The following is a 22918-nucleotide window of genomic DNA, read 5'->3' as shown; positions in this document are numbered from 1 at the left end:
GATTCCCGGCACAGTGACAGCTGCCCCCGGCATAGTGGTAAAATGAGTATCCTGTGAAGATATGTATCCCCTGAAGTAACTGCGCAGGTGTCGGTTTCCTATATGGGGTTAACTGATCTTGCAACCCATAGTGATCCGCAGGATCAGCGTAAGCGGTTTGCAGTCTATAAGGGGGTAACCGTGGCAGCTCTGTGCTAAAGTCAGATATCGGCTTCTTTGGCCTGAAACCGGCACATGCGCAGTTGCTGCTAGGGATACATATCTTCACGGGATACTCATTTTACCGTTACACCAGCACCACTCCTTCCTCTCTGGAGGAGTGACACCACGTGTTACCGCACCAGGTGACACCAACCCTAGGGCTGACTCTGTTCCACATCACCTCTTTGCACATGTCACGCTGAACTTGTTGCTGTATCATCTCATGGTATACTTTCTCTATTCTGCTCTAGCTCATTCAATATTCCAGGCGGTCTGTTCCCTGTTCTGTTGCCATCTAATTCTATAAATCTTGCTTTACATGTTATATTCTAAACAGCCTCATTCTGTACACTGTGCTGTATATTCCCTTTTCTGTACCAATTTTCCAGACCCCAGACAGCAGCTTCCATTTTTTTTTACCTTTAACTAAATTACAATATATTTAATTCCCACTCCAGTTCGGTCCAGTCACGTGATCCCGTGTAAGCAAAAGGCAGTTGGAGATTGCTTGATAACAGCTAGAAATGCCTCGGAGAGGTGAATTCATCTATAAGCTCCTATCACCCATCCCTTGTCAACGCTTTCTCCTCTTCCCTGCAGCCGCAAGGGAGCCAGATCACATGATCAAACTGGAGCAGGCTGAAAAGAGGTAAGTACTTACATGTTTCTTAACCACTTTAGGACCACCCTATAGCAGATATACTGCTACAGGGCAACACCTGTGTGCAGGATCACGTATATATACATCATTCTGCATTTCCGGGTAGGGGGCATGCATGTGCTGCACGCACGCCCTACCCACGCCGCCATTCACAGCTGTGGATGTCACTCACCGGGTCCTGGCCTGTAATTAAGTGCCAGTGCCCGGTGATTACCGAGCATCTCTGATGGGGAGGAAGACTGTTTTGTTTACAGTCTTCCTTACTGTCAGCTCGAGTACACTGCTTGGGATGGCTGTGCACAGTACAGCCATCCCGATCAGTGTGCATACAGTGAAGAACACCCCCTCGCCCCCCTAGTAAAACACTCCCAACACACACGTTACCCTTTGATCGCCGCTCACATTAACCCCTTCCTGCCCAGTGTCATTAGTACAGTGTCAGTGCTTTTTTTTTTACCACTGATCACTGTATTGGTATCACTGGGGATGTCAGCGACACCAAGTTAGTTCCCCCCAGTATCAGAATGTCCGCCGCAGCTAAAAGTCACTGATCGCCGCCATTACTAGTAGAAAAAAAAAATCCCATTATCTATACTGCCATTTGTAAACACTATAGCTTTCACATAAACCAATTAATTTACACGTATTGGGGTTTTTTTTTACAAAGACATGTCGCAGAATACATTGTGGTCTAAATTTATGATGAAATTTGATTTTTAAAATTTTTTTACTGGACATGTTTAAAAGCAAAAAGTCCAAAATATTGTTTTTTTTCTCAAAATTGTCGGTCATTTTTTTGCTTACAGTGCAAAAAAATTAAAACCGCACAGGCGATCGAATACCACCGAAAGAAAGTTCAATTTGTATGACCGTGCAATTGTCAGTTAAAGTAACGCAGAGCCATAATGCAAAAAATGGCCTGGTCAGAAAGGGGGTAAATCCTCAGGAGGGCAAGTGGTTAAACAGGTTAGTAAGCAAAGGTGTGAGGAGAAGGAACATTTCTAAGAATAGTTAGGTTTAGACCAGAATTCTACTTTAAGTAAAAGGCTGCTGTAATCAATTTAAATTCATGTCATGCAGTCTCAATGTTTATTTAAGTCACAAGGGGGTTGGGAGAATTGACAAATACATCATTCATGCTTGTTATTGAGTTAGCAGGAGACACAATGCAGGAGACAATAAAGAAAGAATTTAGTAGAGAAACAAAACACAACTTAGAGTGAGGAATGGAAACTGAAACCAGCTTTAAAGCAGAAGACTCTCTAAGGGCTCATGTACAGTGTAGCTGATAAACTCACATTTAGGAGCTATTCAGCATTTTTTTCAGCAGCCCCTGAACTCACCCTAATGTTTTCCATGTACACTTCTTCGTTTACAGTTGTTTACAGGCATTTGAGTTTACAGTCGTTTTTTTGAATGCAGAAAACTTGCGTTCAGCAGTCGATTTTTATCAGCGTTTTAAACGCAAAACGCTTGTAAACGAGGCAAATTGTATTTATAAGCATTTGCATCATGAAAAATGCATGCAAAGCGTTTTCAAGGTACTCAAATGGACAAAACACTGAACACAGGATGTTCCCACTAAGCTGGTCACACATTGTAATGACCAATTCACACCTCAGACATCTCCCACTCTTGGAAACAAAAGATATGTTAAAGACCATTCACACCTCAAATTCCTCATGAAGACCCCCTGCCAGGTGACCTTAATGACTCCACCAGACACCTTTCCCACCCTTGGAAACAAAAGAAATGTTAATGAGAAACTCACACCTAATTATCTCAACACATACTGCTGTCTCTGTTTCTACTCTCTGTATTTCTCTGAAACAGTCTGAAATTTTAAGGGTCACTGTTGCATAATTTACTTTACATAATTTAAATGTTTAGGGACTTAGCAAGCATTAGGGGTGGGTTAGGGGTTAATATAGTTAAATTTAGAGTCAAGGGTTGGAAAGTGAATTTTAAGGTCCGGCTCAGCTTTTCCCAACCTGTTTTTCCCACAGGAACCCTTGAAATAATTTTCAGGTCTAGGAGAACCCCTGTTTAAAATGTAACTATTGGGGGTCAGTGGGAAAATGTCCTTTACACTGGTTGTTAGTAGAAAGAGTCCCTTTTGTAGAGGTGGTCAGAATGCCACCATTGCAGAAAGATAAAAAGATTCTGTTATCATCCTGCTGACTCTGCCAAGTGGTATTGTGAACTGTGTAGGCGCCATCAAATGGGTGGTCACTCAGCCACAGCTCAAGGAACAACCAGCAATCTCGTAAGGAATCCAATTGTTCCATGGAACCCTAGATGAGAATGGCTGATCTAGATTGATGCTATAGTCGTCTACATTTTTTTTTAACATGTATAGATCAGCTTGATGTAACTAATCTTATTGATGTGTGAATGTTTTGGTGAATAGTTTGCAATTATATAGTGACAAAACCCCCACTATATGTTTGTTATGTGTTTCCATTCACACATTTGTTTTTATATTTATTATGTTGTTTCTTAGTAGTAGATGTTATGGTTGACTGCCAGCATTTCCCAGCCAGTTCAGAGTCATTTGTTCCTGAAAAGTAGAAAGTTAAGCTGCAATTTTTAACTATTTTTAAAGGTATGCTACAGTGCTGTGAAAAAGTATTTCCCCACGCCTGTTTTTTTTTGCATATTAAACCAGGAGAATGTCTGGCCATCAGTTCGTGACCTCAAGCTCAAGGGTTATGCATCAGGACAATGATCTGAAACACACCAGCAAGTCCATTTCTGGCTCAAACAAAATGAAGGTTTTGGAGTGGTCTAGTCAAAGTTCAGACTTAAATCCGATTGAGATGCTGTGGCATGATCTTAAACAGGCCATTCATGCTCGAAAACTCTCCAATGTAGCTGAATGAAAACAAATCTGCAAAGAAGAGTGGGCCAAACTTCCTCCACAGCAATGTGAAAGATTAATTCCCAGTTATCACAAATGCTTGATTGCAGTTGTTGCCACCTAGGGTGGCACAATCAGTTTTTCACATAGGGCCAGGTAGGTTTGGACAGCCTTTTGCCCCTAATAAATGAAATCATCATTTAAAAACTGCATTTTGTATTTACTTAGGTTAACTTTGTGTAATATTAAAACTTGCTTGACGATCTGAATCATTTAAACATTTAAGTTTGACAAATTCGCCAAAAAAAAACAGGAAGGGGCACATACTTTTTAACAGCACTGTATGTGCATATCTGGGAACTTTTGAAAATCATATTTCTGGGAATGTGGGCAGAGTAGGAGGCTGATTAAGGGGCTGGGCTAAAAGCATAGTACCCAGTAGCAAATTATTGCTGTGGCAAAATTGTGCTAACAGTGGGGAGATTATAACTTGAATCTGAATACAGAGTGCAGAAACTGGGACTATGTAACCTACATAGTGCAGAGGTCTGGGGTTTGTAATGTGCATATTGCTGAGTGTGTTATGTACAGAGTGTAGGGGCCAGGAGAGATTAATGGAGAATGTAGGGGTAAGGTGTATGTAACGTGCATACATCATACATACATATACACACAGCTTACATACACACTGCATACACATACATGCATACTGTACACAACATGCATACACACTGCTTATACTTACAGTACATGCAACATACACACTGCATACACATACAACATACTTACACACACACTACATACAAAATACATAGGCACTGCATATAAATACATACACATTATATTCGTCAAGAGAGTACAGGGTTTAAAACAAGCTGAAAGCTGCATGAACTTGCTACTATGTTGTTCAGCTACCTCCAATGTTCCGTGTGGCTGTTGTTCCTGCTCAGTGGTTCCCGGGAGCCTAGTGTCATGATCGCACGGTCGCTACCACCAACATGCGACAATCGCACGACCACGACCAACAGTAATACGTCACGCCCGCGGCGTCAGACCCCAGACCTTCTCACCAAACTCATAACCAAAGGACCGGCCGATCTAAAACCGTGGTGTGATGCGCGTAACAAGGCCCCACCCAGCTGCACCCTGCACAGCGATTGTCCAGCTAATGGGCTATAATCGGTGCCTGCAGCCTGAATGCGCTTGTTACTGGGTCGGGTTAATTACGCAACTAACCCTTTCACACTGCCACCACCACTTTTGAAAAAAAGGGAGACTGGGAAACTCCCATTATCAAATATACACTATAATGATTGAAAAGTCGCCTGTCCAATGCGGACCCCGCAGGCCAATCGGGCAGAGAATTTAACAAACACAGTAGTGTCTCTTCAAAAGGCAGGAATTTGTGAATTGCAAATAAGCGCTTAAAAACAGTTTAACACTTTCAGAAAGAAAGATTTATTACTAAAAGAGTCAAACAGGTGCAATAAAATATTTACAAAGAGATGTCACGAAAATATATATATATATGTATATAAAGATACAGCAAAGAGATAATAGGAAGGAAGTTACAGGGTTAGGTTACTTGCCAGCATGCCTTGTTAGCAGATCCAAGTTGCAGAGCAGGAAGGTTCTTTGATCTCCTCGTTCGATCTTAAGCTCAGGAGATGTGTTTTTGCTTAGCCTTAGGCTTGTCGGCCTGTCTTTTTAAAATCCCTCTCAAGGGAGGGGGGGCGGCTCTGAACACTGGCCACTACGCTGTTTTGGGAGGGGTCAGGAGAACTCTGAATTAGAACCAACATCTGTCATAATCCATGACATGAAACATAGGGGAAAAAACCTGACTGAGGAATGTTCATTTCTTCTGTCATCTTTAACTGTTAGGTTCTGTGAGGTTTCAATTTCTTTCAAGTCCGGGGGGAAGCTGCCTTATCTGTTTTATGATGGGTGAGCCTACATAGGTTTCTCAGGTCAGTGCTTCCCAATTCACTGAGAAATGCTGGCCTTATCAGGACTAGGTGAGGAAAGTTACACTATCGCAGACTGCTCGGCACCAAATTAGGGATGCCGTAACCTGTGGTTGACCCCCTTAACCAGCACACACCAGCTGACACTGGGCCTCTCAGGAAGGGAGGGGGTAGAGAATGAAGGATTGAGAAATACCTCCAACAGAAAAGGGGAACTCCGCGTCTAACACTGATGAGCTAGTTTGCTACACCTGGGACCACAACAAACAGTCTCAGGATATCTAGCAGTAACAGGAGGAGAATAGGGAACATCAAGTGTTTTTGAATGTAGCCAGGGAAGCAGCTAGTCAAGCATGATCTGTGTGGGTGGGGCCATCTTGCCCAATGTAGGGACCCGTTGCGAATGTGCTCTCTAATGCCCAGGAAATAGGTACAGGGCCATGTGAGAATCAGCATTAAGGCAGTGCCCTAACTTATAAACAAGTCATTTGCCTTGCACAGATACACTTTATACATTAAGCACTTTACTGTGAAGCTTGTGTCCCATTCTGACTTGTCTCCTCATTCCCGGTAGAACAGCATAGATTCTATGTGGATCCACTTCTCTATCTCACTCAGTATCTCCAGCTAGGTCCATAGGTTCCCTGTGCTGCGATATCAGTTCTGGATGCGCGTGGGGCACTGATCGCTAGGGAGGGAGTCAGATCACCAACCTTCTCACTACCAGGGTAACCCATGCCTGGTATTACCTTCCCGCTGATCAGCATTCCCACCAGTCCTGGTTACTTATAGCAGTGACATGTTAGCCATATCTTCCGCCAAATCCACTGCACGATTAAACCCTACATGGAGGCTCTCTATCTTCTCCATTTCATCCCCTTTTGTGTTACAGGCCCTGTTCTTTCTTTGTGCCATGTACCCTAATGCAACCCTTTTAAAGAACTTCAGACCAGGCATTTGCTGACTTCGGGAACATTTGCTAAACCTTCTTTCATGTACAAAATTAATAGGACACAATCTCTTTACCAGTTCATCACAGACACAGTTCCAGTTAACCTGCCCTGCACATGTCATACCTCTAAGCAGAAGGGAAGTCACTTATGAAAGGTCCATGTTCCAGTTCCACTACCCTGACTGGGTACTCTAAAAGGGAAACTACGTGTTCTTGGTAGAGTTACATCTTGCATCACCCCTTTCTGTCAACTCCCATGTGGAAGGCCCAAAAGACCCAGATAGGCTGTCTCCCCTTGAGGGCAGATCTATGAACACCCGGGAGTTAGCAGCCTTAACCCCTACCTAACCCCCTGGGCAGCCTGCTAACAGAACTCACTAATACATTACAAAGTGCAATACAATACCAAGAGGTATTGTGCACCCTAAAAGTGGGCATATGCCTACATCTGTCCTTGATTTGCTGCTGTGGATGGCAGGGGAAACATTGGGGGGTGGGGGGTCTAATCTTCATAAAGAGTACCTGTCATCTACCCAATGCTATTACATAGGGGGCTTGTTAGTTCCCTTGTGACAGCTATAAGGATAAATTAAAATTAAAAAAAATAATAGAATTTAATTTATAACATTAAGCATAACCCTGCACACTTCTGCAGATGCAAACGTAGCACACGGTGCATACACATATGTAAACCGTACCTGCATCACATTTGTAAGGTATCACTGCATACAACAAAATGAGAGCAATAATTCTATGACCATAATTCACGGTTGGTTCTAAATTTATAATCTGTAAAGTCGAGTATTACCTAAGGAGAATTTTGTTTGCTATAGTTTTTCACCATATTACAGGCACACACAATTTTAAGAATGGACATGTTTGGTATCTATTTACTTAATGCAACCCCTTCTTTATGCACTTGATAAACACTGTAAGATGGGAAACAGCTCTCACTGTTTGAATACTGTGTGAAGTAAATTAGAGAACGTCCTGACTGACTTTATGCATTTTGGCCACAAGATATCACTGTTTCTAACACAGCTTCAGACTGCATAGCTATTTCTATATTCAATAAGGGGTGGAGTTCTCTCAAGGAGAGAAAACAGGAAGAGAAAAGAGAAGCCATACTGGAGAGAGAGAGAGAGGAAGGCTGAGTGATTGGAGAATCTGTTGCCATCCAGCTCTGAAGACTGCCCTCCGTAATCAGAAATCCCATTGAGTGAAGCTGATGGTGTTCCAGACGCTAATCCTGTTCAAAGAGGGGAAGATTTGCTGCAAGGAAGCTGATGAGGATAGAGGAGCAATGCAACATACATTGCTGATAATATTGCATGCTCAGTGGAGAGACATTGTTCTGTTCAGAGTCATCAGTGGATGCAAAGCAGGCCCGGGTCGGTAAGATCGTGCACGCACCTCATTTCAGTATTGGTGACCATAGGACTGAGACAGGCCTATAGTTAGTTAGTTAGGGTCTCTGTTTGTGTCAGGCCACAAGTGTTGTTACTGATCATTGGAAGGACCCCATAACTTAAAGTGACATTTCACATTGAAGAACTGATAATTTTCTACAAACTCAAGCCAGACTGGCGTTTTGCTCAGAAGGAATACTCAGGCACGTGCTACAGGAGCAGTTATGGGAGGGAGAATACTGTAGATTTGTGTAAGATTGTAAGCTGTTGTGCTGCACCGCAGGCTAGCGCATACCGTACACCCATACACTGATTCCTGCTCTTTTAGGGTAATAACAGGTAAGGTGTGGCAGCTTATTAGTGCCCACCAGTAGGTAAATTACTAAACTTTCTACCTTCATCCATCAGAAGGCGCCGTGCTGTGCAGCACAAGGGTCCCAGCCTTTGGGCTGAGTGTATGTAAATTTATGTATATTCCGGCATTCGTGGTTTTGTTTATTTGCCACATCTAAGTAAAATACCCATCTTTTTTATTCTAAAATGCCTCTATATTCAGAAATTACATTATATTTTATACAGTTTTAAGTATTTTTTATAGCCAAAATGCAGATTTTAACGTGTGCAAAAATGAAAAAAAAAAGTGCCTTAGAAGAGAACTAGTTAAATGATCTTCTATCAATATAGAACTTATCAACAATTTATCGAAAACCAGTGAAATCACAGAGCAATTTTTTGTCTGTTAACCCTTTATTCTTTTGTAATGTTTTCTTTGCACTTGAATTGCACCTCCTGACTTTCCCATGTTGTTCTGCATGTGCGATTGTCATAATAATTATGGAATTAACAAATCTTTAATAAAGACTCTCTGGGAAATTGCTGTCCTTGTCTCCAAATTTTGAAAAGTTTTTTGGCATTCTCTTTGCTGTGAAATATTGCACTTTCTTTTGAATCAATGATCCATTAAAGTCTATGTCAAGCCAAATACATTTCTATTTTTGGACAGAGTGGTGAAAATTAGGACTTCTGTTAGGCTCTACTGCTATTGATGGTTCCATTAGAGCAGTGGTAGGCAACCTTTGAGAGATGGAGATCTACCTGAACAACATGAAAGAGATCAAAGATCACCGGGGTTTAGCAAGATCTAACTAAATAGCAAGGAAAATGCAGAAAAATATAATAAAACAAATGTCACTGTAAAAAAACACACTTAGCCTACATTAAAAATGGACAGTGTCAGTAGGTCTGAGGTTGGTGCCAGTCACTAGAGCAGTGGATGGTGTCAGTAGAGCAGTGGACAGTGTCAGTAGGGCAGACGTTGATGTCAGTAGGTCAGTGGATGGTGTCAGTAGTTTTTATTTTTACATTTTTATTTTTTAATATTTCTCACACTTTCTTTAGAAGCCCTGTTGAAAGGGGAGCACTGGGGGAGGGGCCAGGCAACAGAAAAAAAGGAGGAACACTGATGGGAGGGGCATCCGTGGCAGCAGGGGAGGTGTTTACTAGAACCAATCCCCTGGATTTTCCTCTTGCAGAAGCTGTATGCTGGTGGGAGGGCAAGGAGGAGATGCTAGCTTCCAGCTGCTCCAGGAGGACAATAATGGGGATCATCAGAAGGCAGGTATTTTAAAAATCTGAATGCAAGTGGCAGGGGATTGGGATTTTTCTGCCGCCCCAGCTACCCTGGTACCCTAAGGCAGCTGCCTAAGCAACCGCATGCTTTGCGTCAGCATAAGGATGCTTAGACAGCTACCTTAGAGCACTAGGGTGGGGGGGGGGGGGGGAGAAAAATCCCAATCCCCAGCCACTTGCTGGGAATTCAGATTTTTAAAATAACTGTCCATGGGAAGGAAGGAGGGAGAGATGACTCTGCTAGTGGGGGGCAGAGAACATTGCTGGGTGGGAAGGGGGCCAGAGGTCACTTCACATAGAAGTGTCCTCTGCACATCACCTCCCACCCAGTAGTGTCCTCTGCCCCCCCTTTCCCCCATAGCAGTGACCTCTGACCCCCACCCACCCCCCGCCCAGCAATGTCTTCTGCCCTACATTCCCCCAGCCTCCTCCACTAATACTTACATTCTCAGTGCACAGTGGAGAGTGGAAGACAGCAGGGCTAAGGACGGGAGGAGGAGCTGGACAAGTGAACTTTTCATATTTTTGTTGCCGCCCCGCATTAGAGAGATGTACCCTCACTTTTTGTCTCTTTGTGCCTCTTTAACCCTACTGAATTGTCAAGACAGCTAAACAAAGTTTCCTTACTGCACAGCCTGCAAATGGAATCTATGACCAGCGACAGCAATTCTGAAATCTCCTTGGATATGTCTGATGTCAGCTCTTTTTATCTGAATTGTCACAGGGGGTACAGAGTCCATGTCAACAGTCACCTCTGCAATTCTTAATATTGTGATGATTGCATGTTTTTTTTAATGTACTCAGATTTTCTATGTTTAACCACTTCCCGTCCGGCCCATGTATATAAACGGCCGGAAGGGGACAGTGCAGGGGGCGGGTTGTCGTTCATAAACAGCGCCTGCCATTTTAGACTGTGCGTGCTCACTGAGAGTGCGCGGCACCACGATCTGGTGCGAACACCGATTGCTGTACAGGACCTCTGTGTGAGGTCCCGATCATGTGATCACTGATTGGCCAATCAGTGATCACATGAATAGTAGTAAGCAAGATGTCACTTCTTGACATCATTGCTTACTACCTGTGAATGATCACAGAGATCACATGGTGCAGGGCTATTCACAACAGCCTTGTACCATGTGACAAGCTGTGACCAATTGCAGCTCACACAGTATTTCTCAATGGCTGCAAGAATGTAGCCAGAGAGGAGAAATGATTGCTTTTACAGCTTTTATGGGTGTAAAAGCAATCAGAGTAGAAAAAAAAAAAAATCTTCATCACCCCCCACAAGTAGTACAGTATCACTATGGTGACATTGTACTGCTAGGCTGACAGCATGTTAAAAAAAATAATAATATAAAAAAGTAAAATAAAAAATGTAAAAAAAATGTTTTTAAAAAATTATATTTTGGTTATAAACTAATTTGAGTTATTTTTTTAAATAAAATATAACTGAATACATTTTGGCCAAGATTTATGAAGAAAGATTTATTTGCAAAATTTTATAAGAAAAACACTTTTTAAAAAATGTTTTGGACTTTTTCATTTATATAGCAAAAAAAAAAAATTCCCAGTGGTGAATAAATGCCACCAAAATAAAGTTTTATCTGTTTCAAAAAAATGCTAAAAAATTAATATGGGTACAGTGTTGCATGACCACGCAATTGTCATTCAAAGTGTGACAGCGCTGAAAGCTGAAAATTGGCTTGGGCAGGAAGGGGGTAAAAGTGTCCAGACATGAAGTGGTTAAATGTTCACAGTAGCCCCCTAGTGAAGCCCCTTTTCACCTCCAGGTCTGACAGTAGCTGCATGGGCTGCTCTGGAAATGTCACTGCAAGCACCAAGTTTCACTTTCCATTCTTCATTTTATTATCATGGAACATGGTCACATGGTATGAACCTAACTTTATATAGGGAATCTTATCCAGCAGGTACATCAGGAAGCTCGACAACAGCACATACAATACACGCGAAGACGAACACCGCAGAATGAGGTAAATAAACTATTATCATCCAAAGTGCCAGCAGTGACCAGACACTTCGAGCTTTAAATGTATCTTCTAGCCATCTCTGTGTACATACTCATATTGTTTGCTAAGGGATGCATTTATTTTTTTTACGTGGCTCTGCTTTAAATAGCTGTAAAATAAGCACATTTGTGGTTTTTTTCATGCGTTATTTTGTGACCTTACATTTTTAAGTATTATACAATATATAAATATTTTCAATTTGGCATATTACTTTTATTTTGCCACTGCATAATGTCCCTTTATGTTTTATTCTCCTGCATTATCAGACAATGGATTGTGCTGGCTGTACTTAAAATAAATGCAATAATGAAAAATCCATGTATACATTTTGTGCGCCTAGATTTGGATCTACATGATGTTGTGGACATGTATGACTGCAATCAAGGGATCAGATGCCCTATTGCGTCTGCTTTTGTGCTGTAAAAGGATTATATCAAAGATATACAGTTGTGGCCAAAATTATTCAACCCCCACTGAAATTGAGTGTTTTGGCCAGTTTGACATTGCTTTTGATCATTCAGTCATCTTGCTTACATTTACATTAAAGAGGCACTTGTAGGTCAGACAAATATAACATAACAGTTATAATGAAATAACCACAAATGTCTTTTCTGTGCTCACAGCATTATCAGTTTTATTCAACCCCCAAGTGACATTCAATCTTAGTACTTAGTACAGCATCCTTTTACAGTTATAACAGCTTTTAAACGTGAAGCATAGCTTGACACAAGTGTCTTGCAGCGATCTACGGGTATCTTCGCCCATTCTTCATGGGCAAAGGCCTCCAGTTCAGTCACATTCTTAGGCTTGCGCACTGCAACTGCTTTCTTTAAGTCCCACCAGAGGTTCTCAATCGGATTTAAGTCTGGTGACTGCGATGGCCACTCCAAAATGTTCCAGCCTTTCCTCTGCAACCATGCTCTAGTGGACTTGGAGGTATGCTTGGGATCATTGTCCTGTTGAAAGGTCCAACGTCTCCCAAGCCTCAGGTGTGTGACGGACTGCATCACGTTTCCATCCAATATCTCCTGGTACTGAAGAGAATTCATGGTACCTTGCACACGCTGAAGCTTCCCTGTACCTGCAGAAGCAAAACAGCCCCAAAGCATGATTGACCCTCCACCATGCTTCACAGTAGGCAAGGTGTTCTTTTCATCATAGGCCTTGTTCTTCCTCCTCCAAACATAGCGTTGATCCATGGGCCCAAACAGTTCTAATTTTGTTTCATCAGTCCACAGAACACTATCCCACAACTTTTGTGGTTTGTCCACATGGCTTTTGGCATACTGCAGTCGACTCTTCTTATTCTTTGGAGACAGCAAGGGGGTACGCCTGGGAGTTCTGGCACGGAGGCCTTCATTACGCAGTGTGCGTCTTATTGTCTGGGCTGAAACTTCTGTACCCACATCTGACAAATCTTTTCTCAGTTCCTCAGCAGTCACACGGGGACTTCTCTCCACTCTACGCTTCAGGTAGCGCACAGCAGTCGAAGTCAGCATCTTCTTTCTGCCACGACCAGGTAGCGTTTCAACAGTGCCCTTTGCCTTGAATTTGCGAATGATGCTTCCTAAGGTGTCTCTTGGTATGTTTAACATCTTTGCAATCTTCTTATAGCCATTGCCCTTCCTGTGAAGAGAAATCACCTCTTCTCTTGTCTTCCTGGACCATTCTCTTGCCTTCACCATGTTTGTAACCACACCAGTAAATGTCTAGAAGGAGCTGAGTATCACAGTCATTTTAAAGCTGCCTAATTGGTGCTTATTATGCTTGATTGCTGCTCGGTGACATCCACAGGTGTTTTCAATACCTGATGGAAAGCACCTGTATGAACCTCTGTTCTTCAGAGTGGTAGTCTTTAAGGGGTTGAATAATTGTGGCAATGAAGAAACCACATAAGAACCATTTACTACTGTATTACATAAACAATTGATGTCATTTTAGTTGCATTTGGGTAGTTACAACGTCCTTGTAGGATTTGATTCTGAATACAATTCCAAATGTACACTATAGTCCCTAAACCCCTTTACAGCATTGGGGGTTGAATAATTTTGGCCACAACTGTACTATATGGCCAAAAGTATTGGGCCACCCCTCCAGATCATTGGATTCAGATGTTCCAATCAACTCCATGGCCCCAGGTGTATAAAATCAAGCACCTCGGCATGTAGACTGCTTCTACAAACATTTGTGAAAGAATGGGTCACTCTCAGGAGCTCAGTGAATTCAAGTGTGGTCTAGTGATAGGTTGCCACTTGTGCAATTAGTCATATTCCACGGTCAACTGTTATGCAGGCCATAGACGGTTCGTTTATCAGCCAATTTTTGGTACGAAAAACAAAACACCAGTCGTTCTGTTGCCACCAATGATTGTGAAAATCGGCCGTTTTTCGCAAATTTTCCAGCATGACCGATAAAAGAAATGAGGAGGAAATCAGCCAATGCCATTACCCACTAACAGTGCGAAAATCAGCCGATTATTCTTTCGGACAAAAAATTGGCTGATAAACAAACCATCTATAGCCTGCATTAGTGGTATTATAACAAAGTGCAAGCAACTGGGAACAACAGCAACTCAGCCATGAGGTGGTAGGCCACATAAAATGACAGAGCGGGGTCACCGCATGCTGAAGTGCACAGTGGGCAGAAGTTGCCAACTGTCTGCAGAGTCAATAGCTAAAGACCTCCAAACTTCATTTAGCCTTTGGATTAGCACAACAACAGTGCATAGAGAGCTTCATGGAATGGGTTTCCATGGCTGAGCAGCTGTATCCAAGCCTTACATCACCAAGTGCAATGAAAAGCGTCGGATGCAGTGGTGTAAAGCACGCCGCCACTGGACTCTAGAGCAGTGGAGACGTGTTCTCTGCAATGAGGAATCACACTTCTCTGTCTGGCAATCCGATGGACATGTCTGTGTTTGGTGGTTGCCAGGAGAACGGTACCTGCCTAACTGCATTTTGGCAAGTGCAAAGTTTAGCAGAGGGGAGATTATGGTGTGGGGTTGTTTTTCAGGGGTCTGGGCATGGCCCCTTAGTTCCAGTAAAGGGAACTCTTAAAGTGTCAGCATACCAAGCATACCATTTTAGACAATTTCATGCTCCCAAATTTGTGGGAACAGCTTGAGGATGGCCCCTTCCTGTTCCAACGTGACTGTGCACCAGTGCACAAAGCAATGTCCATAAAGACATGGATGAATGAGTTTGGGGTGGAGGAACTTGACTGGCCTGCATAGAGTCCTGACCTCAACCCGATAGAACACCTTTAGGATGAATTAGAGTGGAGATTGCAAGCCAGGCCTTCCCATCCAACATCAGTGCCTGACCTCACAAATGTGCTTCTGGAAGAATGGTCAAACATTCCCATAGACACACTCCTAAACCTTGTGGACAGCCTTCCCAGAAGAGTTGAAGCTGTTATAGCTAGAAAGGGTGGGCCAACTCTATATTGAACATATGCGTGTAAAGGTAGGCGTCCCAATACTTTTGGCAATATGTTGTATGTCTAAACAGCACTGGGACATTGTCTACTGATAGCAGCACCGAGTCATATTTCACTACATTCTCCTTCATTCATCTTTGACAGAGGGGGATCACATAACGAAAAAGTACCTTATAGAGAGACCACAGTAGTAATAGGTTGTCTTTCCATTTTAATCTACTGGTATACCAAGCATAAAAAAGACAAAGTTGCAAATAAAATATGCTGAGAATTTGTAACCAACACATTTACAAACCATGTCACTCCTACATATACTGCAGATCTGTGTATTTTATATGGGCCCATACTATATAACCAGGAGTACACAGTTCCCAACTGTCTCTGAATTAGAGGGACTGTCCATCTTTTGTAACAAAGTCCATCTGTCCTTTCCTTTTTATTCGACCCTTACTTTGGTGTGGTATATGTACCTATGTAAAAATGCACTATGTATTTATTGTGTAACTGTAAATGATAAAACTGTGTTTTTAACTGTGCTCAATTTGTTATCCAATTATTAAATTGCTGCATTTATATATTTCAAAAGCCAGTGTAAAAAAGTACCAACAATTACCAGTGGGTCTATCATTTTCTATGTATTAATTCTCCATGTAATGGGTTGTGGCAGGGTTGTGTGCTTTGCCTACATACTTTTTTGCAGTATATCAACATTTTAAAGCAAGAACAAAAATGCAACATATGGCAGTTTAGCAGTCCTTAGATGTGATGACTGCATTCATTTTCAGGCTCAGAACATTTTCAGCAAATACAGAAAAATACCTATTGATCTTGCCAAAATTGCAATGCCCTTGTCACTTCTTGTGAGCTAAACTAAAATATCAAACAATGATATATTCCTTGTAAGCAACCTTTGTAAAGTACATATTCCCCAAACCCTCTATGTCAGGGGTAGGCAACCATTGAGAGGTGGAGATCTACCTGAACAACATGAAAGAGATCAAAGATCATCTGTGTTCAGAGCCATTTAAAAAGAAAAAAAAAAAACTAGCAAGGCAAATAGCAAGGAAAATGTAGAAAAATATAATAAAACAAATGTCACTGTAAAAATACAAACTTAGCTTACCTTAAAAATGAATGAGTGTCAGTCGGTAGGGCAGTGGACGGTGTCAGTAGGGCAGAGGTTTGTGTCAGTCAGTAGAGCAGTGGATGGTGTCAGCAGAGCAGTGGACAGTGTCAGTAGGGCAGAGGTTGGTGTCAGTAGGTCAGTGGATGGTGTCAGTAGTTTTAATTTTTACATTTTTATATTTTAATATTTCTCACAATTTCTTTAGGAGCCCTGTTGAAAGGGGAGCACTTGGGGGAGGGGCCAAGGAGGAACAAGGATGGGAGGGGCAGCACGGGAGGCTTTACTAGAACCAGTCTCCTGGGTAGCTGGGGGGTAGCAGGAGTCTCCTCCTGCAGCAGCTGCATGCTGGTAGGAGGGCAAGAAGGAGATGCTAGCTTTCAGCTGCTCCAGGAGGACAATAAAGGGGATCGTCGGAAGGCAGGTATTTTAAAAATCTGAACTCCCCGCAAGTGGCTGAGGTTTGGGATTTTTCTACCCCCCAGCTACCCTGGTGCGCTAATTGTGAGCCACCCCCTTTTTACAATAAATGGTTTTGTCATACTACACTTAGAGGAGCTTTTTCTGCTTTTTTCTTCCATTTTTATACATAGAATACGCTTCTGCTCTGAAGATCCACTGCCTCAAAGTGTTTCTAAACCCACAACAGTAAAATCAGTCTGCATATGCAGTAAAGCATGCTTGTTATACTCATTGTGGAACCTAAGGGGTTAATCATCCGCACTGTGTAAAAGGCTGTTTGATCCTGAATTCTCTGACCTTCCCCTTCTTCCACAGTCTCCAATCCATCTGCTGATAGAGCAGAGCTCAAGGAGTAACTCTGCACATGCTCAGTTTAGTGTGTATGGCTATAGAGTTTTTTCCTTTTGGGAGGGTGCATGTGATCAGCAAAGGGCCAATCAGCACTGTCCAGACAGAGGGTCAAGGGTCATGCAGCCTCATAGGACATTCAGAGCAGAATGAAAAATCCTCAGACAAGATTAACCAGTGCTCAGCTGGACACTGATAGAAGTCACAAGACTGCTCTAACTGCTGATGAGAAAAGGTATTTAGCAGTTTATATTTACTAAAATAATTGCATTTCCATGTTCTGTGTACTTTGGGAGACCAGATATAGTGAATGCAGGGTTCGGCGTTTAGTAACACTTTAAATTAACTATCATTCCCTACCCTCCTTCCTTTCATGGACTTTACTCACAGACTTTTAGCCTTAATATGTCACTGACCTTTCCTTATTTGGCGCATACTGTATTGTGTTTTTAGATATATGTTGCTACACCAAGAAACTGGGACTAGACCATATAAGTGAAATTTAATAGCAACAGAGTCTGGCACAGCACAGCAAACAGGGTACAAGGCAGGAGCAGCCAAAACACTGACGCAAGGAGCCATAGCAGAAGCGGAACTTAAGTATCCTCCCAGCAGGTGTGTCCATGTGGAGCTGATTGCTGGAACCTGCTGACTGCTGGGAGACACCTGCTGGTGGTCACTAAAATGCAGATTTTTGCCCAGGTAAGCACAGTGCCACCAGCAAGTGAACCAGGTTGTGACACGGGCTAATTGCACCTGCCAACAAGCAATCAGGCATTCTTTCATGCCCTCGAATGGCTGGTGTTATAGCTGATCACACATGCAGCACCATGGCAAATGCAGATATAAAAAGAGACTAAGATGAAGCTGTCCTCGGTGGATCGGAGGATAGCAAGTTTAGTTCAACTTTATACCAAAGGTCCAAAAAATTCTAGTTATCAACAAGGCAAAATTGTGCATGCCTAAAAAAAACGAAAAAAATGACCATGTAACTAGACTTTACTTCCATTCAATGGCAGAAATATAGCGTTATAATTCCATTCACTTGCAGAATAAATCTGTTCTGAATCTTAAGCTTATCCCTGTTCATGGTACATTAGTGTGATCCATGAGTTGTAACTATAATAATAAACAAAAGAATAAAGAATGCCACATGCCTTGAGTATTTGACACCCCCAGAAAAATCATTTTTATCCCCCCCATAAAACAAAATTATTTTCAGAAATATTCATGAAATTAAATGAATATTAAAAATGGACAGAAAAGAAACACAGTATTAATGATAGTGTTCCCCAACATTGGTGTTCAGTGTAGGAATGCCCCCTTACCTAAACAGGTATTAAACCCAAAACCAAAGATGTAATGTATGGCAACTTACCAATCAGTAGATGTGGTAGCTACATTCATTTTCCTTTTTTTATAGCTTTTTTTCCCTTTTTCACCTGGTGATTGGGACAGTATTACACATCCTATGCCCCCACTCTGGATGAATGAGCACAGGGGGCACAACAGACAGCAGCATTGTCAGTCTGGGGGAAGATAGTGTTAGATATGCTAGCAGATTTAAATACACTAACACATTGAAGCCAAACTACTGCTTATACTTTATAATCAGTCACAGCAAACTTTATTTTGCCTTTTGGGACAAACGTTTTACATAAAGAAATAAAAGCTGATAATTGTAAGCACCCCTGCCAGTGTTAAATGGTTTGTCTCATCTCTGCACACTGATACAGTCTGCATGAGAGCTTGTTCTTTTTAAATAAAAAGAGATTTACTGCCTGGATCACCAGGTGAAAATAGAAGAGAGGAAGCCTAATAAAGAAAACTAATGTAGCCATCACAAGTAAGAATTGGGAACCTGCAATATAATAAATGAGCTGTTGAAAAGTGGAATTCTTACATTGTTGATCAGTAGGAAAACTACCCTTCGCACATATAGCTAAAAAGATCATTAATGTCTATGATTACTAAGAGACAGAAATTCATCAATGCTCAACCCATAGCAAACGCAAGAAGAACCATGGGGTTCCATAGAACATTGGTTTAGAATGAATGCACAGAAGATTAGTAGGCTGCTGTGGACAGTAACACATTACTTATTTTATAAACTGATAACTGTTGTGCAATTTTTTACTCACTTTCAGAAATTCTTGTTAGTGTAAATTGCCGCTACCTCAAAAAATTAACAAACATGTTTTGAATCAAACAATATACAGTATAATGCCAATGAGATTTTATGGCAAGTTAGCCAGTCGTGTGGCCCTCATTTATAACCCTGGAACATGTCTTCATTTAATGATTCATTACTCTTTTCAATACATGGTTTTCTTTTTGTCTAACTTTTCAGTGACATCTTAAAGAATTCCTTGATGGATCGTCTACTGCAAATTCAATGCCATTTTACTTGGAACCTGCTTGGAGAAGATGTAGACATTGATAATGTGGAAGAAAGGCTAAATGACCAGATTGTGTTTTTGCCAGATGCACTTAAACACAGGATGTATAACCTCCTGGCTTACCTGAAGCATCTCAAAGGAGACCATGAAGAAGCTTTGCCCCAGCTCCAAAAAGCTGAGGCACAGATCCAAGAGTCGAGCGAATCAGAAGACGCAGATGTTAAGAGAACTGTCATGTATGGTAACTTTGCTTGGGTTTTCTACCACCAGAACCAGTTTATCAAGAGTTTGACCTATGCTAAAAAGGTGAGGACCATTTTAAAGGAATATGAGTCTCCTCCAAAGAAAAACACTCTTCTGTTAGACATATATGGTGAACAAGGTTGGACTTACTTATCCTTTACAGGAAAATACTATCAATGGGCTTCTGAGTGCTTTGAAAAAGCTCTAGAACTTGACCCAGAAGATCCAGAATCGAATTCAGGCCTTGCCATGGCTGTGTATAGAATGGAAGGTTTCAGCTTCAGTAGCAACACAGAAAACAAATCTTTTCCACTCCTGGAAAGAGCTGTTAAATTAAATCCCACAGATACAGTGGTGAAGGTTCTGCTTGCTTTGAAATATCTAGATATGAAGAATCGTAATCAAGGAGCTATGTTAATAGAACAAGCTCTACAAGAACAGCCAGAATCCCCTTATGTTCTTCGATATGTGGCAACATTTTACAGACGAAATAGACAGGCAATTAAAGCTATTGAAATTTTTAAGAAAGTACTCAGTTTAACTCCTACCTCCAGTCCTGTACATTATCAGCTTGCCAAGTGTTACAGAAGTTTGATAAGAAAGCCCACCCGTTACAATAGGCAGCAAAATGCTGAAGCCATTGAAAATGCAATATTTTACTCGGAAAAAGCTGTTGAACTAAACAAGGCATCTGTAGCAGCACACATTTTATTAGCTACTGTATACATGAAAACAAATGAACACCAAAAGGCAAAAGAAGAATTTGACAAAACACTGACCATGAATAATATCGGACCAGAACAGTACCAAGAGCTCCATCTCAGCTGGGCACAATATTTAATGAATTCTAGAAAATCAGAGTCTGAAGCAGTGAGGCATTTTAAGGAAGTGATAAAGATACAAAGTGAAACATGGAATAGAGGAACTGCCATACAAGAACTTCAAAGCCTTGCTGAAAGCATGATTGCCCAAAATTCAATGGATGCTACTGGACATGCTTTGCTTGGGTACATCCACCAGCAAAGAGGACAGGACATCACAGCATTGAAGTACTATGAAAAAGCCCTTCTAATGGATCCAGACAACCAGGAGTACTTAGAAGCTTGTTCTGCTTTGCAAGCCACATTATCATGACATAATACTGTTCTATAAAATTAGAAGATGAGAATGTACTAACTACATCAAGATATAGCAGTCATTATTTGATCTGATCTGATCTTCACTGCTCTAATATTGTAAATGTAAACCTGGCTATGGTTACTACACTTTGTAATAATTTTGGCAAGGCCCTACTGCATATGTTTGGTGATATTAACTAATAATGATTTACAACAAAATAAATTGATATTAGTGTAAATCTTGTAAAGTTATGCTTACTTAATTTTTCTGTCAATTAGATATTTAGGAAATGTATTGTGGATCCATTTTATGAAACAGTAAATGCTTTCCAATTCTTTTAGATAATCCAATCCTATTTCTGATTTTCAAAGAGAGCAATGGCTGCTGAATTACTGAGTAAGGCCAGTTAATAACTTGTTTAAATCAACATTGTCATCTTGCCCATTTTTTTTCTCTTGCATGTGATTGGGTATTCTTTACAAAGTGAACATATTAACTAAGCTAAGTGAAAATTTCTTTAAAAAGGGAAAAATCACTTTACAAAATAAACATCTTCTACTCCTTTAGTAAATCAGCCACAATGTCTCTGCTAGGGACCCCCTGACCTACTTACCTTGCCAACGTTCACTCTGCTCCTTCCTCCACTGTCACATGATTAAGAGAGTGATGTCACCACTCCCCCTAGTCGCGGTGACACTGGTGATTTTAGTGCTGGCTGTGATTAAGTACAGGATAGCAACATAATAATCATCATGCCACCGAAATCTCTTTAGAGCAATAATAATCAACTTGCCTTTAATGATTTAATACATGTTGGTACTTCTTAACTGTCTTGTGTTGTTCTGGTTTTCATTGTATTGCAACATTTGCTTGTATTAAAAAGTTGTTAGATAATAAAAATTGCAATCAACAAATCACTGAAGTAAAAGAAAAATTGCTATGAATGTCTTTGTGTTATTCATATAAATAATATAAACTACTGCAATTGCATTACAAGGGTATCTTCAACATTTCTCCATTGTTCTACATATTCCAAACTGATGGATGTCTTACTATCAGCTGATATCTTTCACTTTACTGCCAACAACCAATAATGCATTCCATTAATATTATATTTACAGAAAAAGATGTTACAAAGATATAAAGAGAACAATAAAACAACAGAGAAATAAAAGAAAGGAGTTTAGAAGGCAGAATACTTGCAATGTCCTTGGTTTTTGCAAAGTCCAATTGTCCAAACAAAAAGATTGCCTTGGCCCTCAGGTCCGTTAGATGTTTCCTGATTGCTCTTAAACGAGAGCACTCTTCTCCAGACCTGTCAGTCTTTTTCTATGATATTAAAGGGGTGTCGTCTGAGAACAAATGACCAATCATCCAGTTTTGGGATGGGTGCTGGAAGGTAACCAAGGTTATGACCAAGTACCAACTGCAGTTTTTATACCAATATTAATAACTCCCAGTATGTACAGGTGGTATTCTAGCAACTGGCAGATTAATATTCAGAATTATATTTCAAACCCAGGGATACCAAACACAGCATACTCTTGTCACCCAGGAGGTAAGAGGCTGCTTTCTTCTCTCTCCTAGGTGCTAATATAGTCATGTATGGCCTTGTTTGACTCACATTAAAATTATCTATACAAATATATACCTAAAATTAATGTGCCCAGTTCCTGCTGAACCTTATGAATTGTATGTGAAATGTCTACATATGGAATGGACATTTTATGGCACGCTCTAGCCCTAATGGTCTAACAGATCATGACTGACTGAGTTATTGTTTTACGATCGGGCAGAGTAAAGTGGTTTTCAAAGCATTCCTCCTGCACCAGGCTAATTAGCAGTTTACAGCCCTGGAGCTTCATCTATCTATGTTTTATTTAAGATAAAAGGCCCTTTTGAATTCCATTCAACTTACAGCTATAAATTCCATTTCAAGAGGGAGGACAAAAGAGACAAAATGGCTGAGGCTTAACAAGATGGCTTCTATACACAAACGCGCATAAACACGATATGCAAATGAGGCTGAACAGACGTTTTTTAACCTACGTTTTCCAGCAGTCAGTTTCCATCGTTCAGA

General features: G+C 41.1%; 1 protein-coding gene across 1 annotated transcript; it reads left to right on the top strand.

The window, feature by feature from the left end:
* The first annotated feature begins 725 nt into the window (after positions 1-725).
* LOC149449793 (interferon-induced protein with tetratricopeptide repeats 5-like) lies at positions 726-21782 on the top strand. Its single transcript, XM_089692801.1, has 2 exons — positions 726-850; positions 19428-21782. Exons 1-2 carry the CDS (start codon positions 726-728, stop codon positions 20851-20853), a joined length of 1551 nt encoding a protein of 516 aa, XP_089548927.1. The 3' UTR covers positions 20854-21782.
* The last annotated feature ends 1136 nt before the right edge of the window (positions 21783-22918 follow it).

Source organism: Staurois parvus, unplaced genomic scaffold (assembly GCF_062004578.1).
Source record: "Staurois parvus isolate SC_StPar_1 unplaced genomic scaffold, SC_StPar_1.0 ptg000604l, whole genome shotgun sequence".
NCBI lineage: Eukaryota > Metazoa > Chordata > Amphibia > Anura > Ranidae > Staurois > Staurois parvus.
Note: the sequence above shows the minus strand (reverse complement) of the source record. Positions and strands in the feature narration are given on the sequence as shown.